Source organism: Manihot esculenta, chromosome 4 (genome assembly GCF_001659605.2).
Source record: "Manihot esculenta cultivar AM560-2 chromosome 4, M.esculenta_v8, whole genome shotgun sequence".
Lineage (NCBI taxonomy): Eukaryota > Viridiplantae > Streptophyta > Magnoliopsida > Malpighiales > Euphorbiaceae > Manihot > Manihot esculenta.
The window spans coordinates 7,047,484-7,052,589 of record NC_035164.2 but is presented as its reverse complement, the minus strand read 5'-3'; the positions used below and the strand labels follow the sequence as shown (position 1 = coordinate 7,052,589).

Below are 5,106 nucleotides of genomic sequence, written 5' to 3'. Positions count from 1 at the left end.
TATATTCATCTTTATATTCAACTTCAATTTATCGTGAAAATATCCTCAATTTTAATTTTATCTCAACAAAAATCTCATTTACCTATAACAGTAGATTTGCATGTTAAAAAGTATTGAAATTACATTTTTCTTCTTTTATTTCTTTAATATTTTTTTAACTTAGGTTATTAATATTAATTTACTAAAAATATTAATACTAATTTATTTGAAATATTAAAAATTTTAATTAACATGGTACGGAAATAAAAATTTTAATAATTTTCTAAAATAATAATGAATTAATATAAATTATAGAATTTTACTTTAATAATAAAAATAATAATGAATAATTAATTTTATGGTAAATATATTATATTGTTAATTTTTCCGTAAATATAATAAAATATAATATAAAGTTTTATTAATTTAATCATAAAAATAAGTGAGAAATAGGAGGAATGATGGAAAAAAAAAAATTCATTGGTCCGATCATAATTATATCAAAATTAAATCCGGACCGTCAATTCTCCCAATCTACTTTTCTAGTTGAACTCTGAAAAAAAATATAAAGGCATTAGCAAAGAGCAGCAATAGTTAGGTGGTAGGGTAGTTGAGCGCTGCTTCAAATCAGTCTCGCTAAGGCCCCTAACCTATCTGTCCTCTTCTGCTACTCTCTTTCGCTTCCTTAGGCCTAGTTTTTAACGAAAAAGGAAAAAAATCCCACATTTTCCCGAGAAACCCACTAAAAAGAAATGTTTTTGATTAGATCAATCTTCAGGCCACATCAACTCAGACCACCCTCTCTTTTCTCATTACATTCTTCATATTCATCTTCAACTTCAGCTTCAGCTGCTGCGATTTACGCTGATAGAACTATCAAAGAGGGTCCAAGAAATGATTGGACCCGACAAGAAATCAAGGATGTTTATGACTCGCCTCTTCTTGATCTCCTTTTCCATGGAGTTAGTCTCTCTCTCTCTCTCTCTCTCTCTCTCTCTCTCTCTCTCTCTCTCTCTGACCCTTGATTTAATTTGCATTTGTTTTCACTTATATGGTAACTAATATTAGCACTTTAATGTTGGGTTCACTTTTTTTAGGCTCAAGTTCATAGACATGCTCAAAACTTTAGAGAAGTGCAGCAATGTACTCTTCTTTCTATAAAGACTGGTGGGTGTAGTGAGGATTGTTCTTATTGTCCTCAGTCTTCACGATATAGCACTGGAGTTAAAGCTCAAAAGCTTATGACCAAAGAGGATGTTTTGGAGGCAGCCAAAAAGGTATTTTGTCTTTTTTTTTTTTTAAGTTTTTTCTAGCAATTCAAGCTATGATTTTTTGATCTTGACGTCCCCTATGTGGTAAAAACTTATGCTTTGCCTAGTATTGTGATTGTTTGCTAGATGTCCTGTCCCTTTTTGTCAAACAGAAACTCTGCCCTAGCCTGAACAATGCTCTTAATTGTGTATCTGGAGTTCATTTTTCTTCATTGGCTAATTTAAGTGGCATGTTTTGATTAACATTATTCATATATATGCTATTTTGTTTCAGTCAACTTGTATGTCATCATTAAACAATTTGCATTATTGGCTATGCCTTCGAGTTTTTTAACATATTTTGCTAGATGGAAAACTGTGTTATCTATCCTAGTTTTATCATGATTTTTATTTTTAAGTTATAATTTCATGAACTTGCTCGATCTCTGCATTTCAAGTGTAGTTCATTAAACAGGGTAGAAGGGGAAAAGTTGTGTTTTAAAAATAACATTTGAGATTGCTGATATAATGTACAATTCAGCAATCTGATAGAATGCTGCTATTAGATGACTAGCAGCCAAAGTTGTTACATTCTTCTGGAAACAGATATGAATGTTTCAGATGGTAGTGAAGTTGTATCTGATATTGCTATGTTGCATGTAAAGTAGCTTCGCAATTATATGATTTGGCAGGCAAAAGAAGCTGGTAGCACACGTTTTTGTATGGGGGCTGCATGGAGGGATACAGTAGGAAGGAAGACCAACTTTAACCAGATCCTAGATTATGTAAAGGAAATAAGGTAAGAACCATGCTTTTGAGAAAGGTCGTGGTAAAATAGATTGTGTAACCATGTGATTGGGTGTAAAGGCCATTATGCGGCTGAAATATTATGAATGTAGATTCTGAATATAAGAGTTTTAATAGAATCCTAAAAACAATTTATATATACTTCGGTTCCTAGTAAAACTTGCATGTAAACTCTTGAGGTTTCAGGTTGCACCAAAAGGAGAAAAATAACATTTGTCTAATAAATCAAGGCAGTCATTTTGGATTTTCATGTGATTAGACAATTTTTTGTTGAAACTATCATAGTACTGTGTAGTTAAAGAAATTGTTATCTGTACAGAAAATAACAAGGCCCTAAAACTTTCTCTTTTTTTTTTTACTGTGATAAAATTTATGGGTAGGTATAATGCACCATATTATTCTTCCTTTAATGGCTGATAGCTTACATGATAGTCTAGATATACCTTTCCTCATAGTGAGTAGCTTATGTATTCTTGTCCTGGAAAACTTACGAAATTATTTGATAGAAAAAGGTTTCTTTCATTGTATTATGAATTGGAAAGAAAATTCAATTATTTTCAGTCTTAATGTTTTGCTATTATTTTTAATTAAAAAAATGATAATATAATTATACTTAAATCTCCTTTTGATGATCATTTGCCGTATTATTTTGAAATTTCCTTTGATTATTCAGTATAAGGATTATTATCTGGTGCAGTTGAAAGCCTTGAACTTGAAATGGAAGAGTGCTAGTTGCATGCTTGAGTGCATTCACTTCATGAAGTATACTTTGTGACTGGACCATCCCCAGGCTTCCCATCCTTTTTATTTGAATCAACTTCTCTCTTGTGTATTCCAGGGATATGGGCATGGAAGTTTGCTGCACTCTGGGAATGTTAGAGAAGCAACAGGCTCAAGAACTCAAAAAAGCAGGCCTTACAGCTTATAATCATAACCTTGATACCTCAAGAGAATATTACCCAAACATTATAACTACAAGGACTTATGATGAACGCTTGAAAACCCTTGAACATGTCAGAGAAGCAGGAATTAATGTCTGCTCAGGTATTTTTTTAAACTGCAGAATAATTACTGCCTAATATTTAACTGCAATAACTTCTTACAGTATGCCATTGTCTCTGTAGTCAATTCCCCTTTTTACCACTTATTTGAATTTAAATTGTAAAAATCAGTTGGTAAGTTTTGTTGTATAGTATCTTTCTAACGATGCATATCTTAGCTTATTGATAAATAATTAGGCCAATTGAAGTTGCCTTGTGGAAAATGTGATAGTTTTTGTTTTAACTTTAGAGTAATTCTTCCTCCATGGCTCTATGCTATTTTCAGCATGGATTCCAGACAAGAATTTTTGTTTTTCAGAATAATTACGTAACATAATTGTATATTTTTCTGTTAATAGGAGGCATAATAGGGCTTGGAGAAGCAGAGGAAGACCGTGTTGGTTTATTGTATACATTGGCAACACTCCCTGCTCACCCAGAGAGTGTTCCAATCAATGCACTATTGGCAGTAAAGGGCACACCTCTACAAGATCAGAAGGTAATTCTAATTCTGTTTACTACAAGATCAATTTATAACAGTAAATGAGTTGCTTATCTATGTTATGCTTTCATCTGAAGACTCCTGTCCTGCCTATGTACTGTTAGATTGCTTAGAGAAATTTGAACTTGCATAATATTCATGTGTCTGCATCCTTTTCAGCCTGTTGAAATATGGGAGATGATTCGAATGATTGCTACTGCACGAATAGTCATGCCAAAAGCAATGGTAAGGTTGTCAGCTGGAAGAGTCCGTTTCTCGATGCCTGAACAGGCTCTCTGCTTCCTTGCTGGGGCAAATTCCATCTTTACTGGTGACAAGCTGTTGACAACTCCCAACAATGATTTTGATGCTGATCAACTCATGTTCAAGGTGCTTGGTTTGATTCCAAAATCCCCTAGTTTTCCTGAAGATGAAGAAAGAGCTTTCGAATCAGAAAATTGTCAGGAAGCTGTTTCTAGTTCAGGTTGAAGTTACTAGGTTCTAGCACACGCCTGAATTCTAAATTGCAATGTTACTAGTCTTTTTCTCTATTTTTCGGGTTTGAATTTTTGCCTGGAATCAACTGCACAAGGTGGATTCAAAGAACTGGGAATCACGATGGTCACATTCATAGCATTGAAGCCTAAGATTAATCTCTAAGAATTTTATCAGTATCTCAAAAAATTTTATTCTCGCTATCATTATATGGTGAATATAAAAAATTATCTTTATTCTCTCTTATTATATGTTTTCTCCTTAATGTTATTAAAAATTATTTTATTCATAAATGTACAATTAGTGATCTAAACTTTTATACAAATATTTATAATTTTGGGTGCTTATATTTTATTAATTAAAATAAAAGATTTTATAGTTATAATATTATTTGCACTCATATATGTCTGTGAATGTGTCTCGTGCAACCCTTATAAAAAAACATCTTGAAAAAGCAGTAGCTGCTAATGGTAAAAGTTGTTATTTTTCCAACTTTTTTGGATTAACAGTAATTCAAGGAGTTTGATATTTTTAACAAACGAGTATAAAACAGTTGTTGCATATGAAATCTCAAATAACTATTTTAAATCTTATCAACCAGCCCAAAAATTGAGAAGAAAAGAACAAAGAACTCATTGGTAAAGGCTATGTTTGGACGAAGTATTATTCCGTTTATATGATATAGTGATGGCTTTCTTAGTTTAGAATGATTTGTTGAACTCGATAGTTTTAATTAGACAAAATTACTAATTAATTTTTTTAATTTTAAAAAATAATTAGTAGATATTTTTCATATCACATAGAATCTCATCTCAGTGATATTAAGACGTGGCTTCTATCATTAATAATTTTACTATAAATTCACTTGGTATCCGAAATTTCAACACGTGAGACTCCAACATGGAGAGATAAAGTGAAATAGTAAAGTGATCAACATCAAAAGTTGTAAAATGTGTGTAATATGTTTATTCATATAATCCTAAGAACTCTCATGGCTCATTCCTCTTTCTCATATCCCTCAATTTTTCCTCCAAACAAAAAAGACACGCATTAA

General features: G+C 31.9%; 1 protein-coding gene across 1 annotated transcript; it reads left to right on the top strand.

Moving 5' to 3' along the window:
* Nucleotides 1-566: 566 nt before the first annotated feature.
* On the top strand, nucleotides 567-4,228 carry LOC110614054 (biotin synthase, mitochondrial). Its single transcript, XM_021755503.2, has 6 exons — nucleotides 567-941; nucleotides 1,077-1,256; nucleotides 1,922-2,028; nucleotides 2,875-3,080; nucleotides 3,436-3,575; nucleotides 3,738-4,228. The coding sequence occupies exons 1-6, from the start codon at nucleotides 732-734 to the stop codon at nucleotides 4,044-4,046; spliced, it is 1,152 nt and encodes a 383-aa protein (XP_021611195.1). The 5' UTR covers nucleotides 567-731; the 3' UTR covers nucleotides 4,047-4,228.
* Nucleotides 4,229-5,106: the final 878 nt, after the last annotated feature.

Excerpts from the sequence above, each read along its gene's own strand:
- LOC110614054 (XM_021755503.2), top strand. The coding sequence starts at position 732 with ATGTTTTTGATTAGATCAATCTTCAGGCCACATCAACTCAGACCACCC. Across the intron at positions 2,029-2,874 it reads GATTATGTAAAGGAAATAAG|GGATATGGGCATGGAAGTTT; the intron begins GTAAGAACCATG and ends TGTGTATTCCAG. Across the intron at positions 3,081-3,435 it reads AGGAATTAATGTCTGCTCAG|GAGGCATAATAGGGCTTGGA; the intron begins GTATTTTTTTAA and ends TTCTGTTAATAG.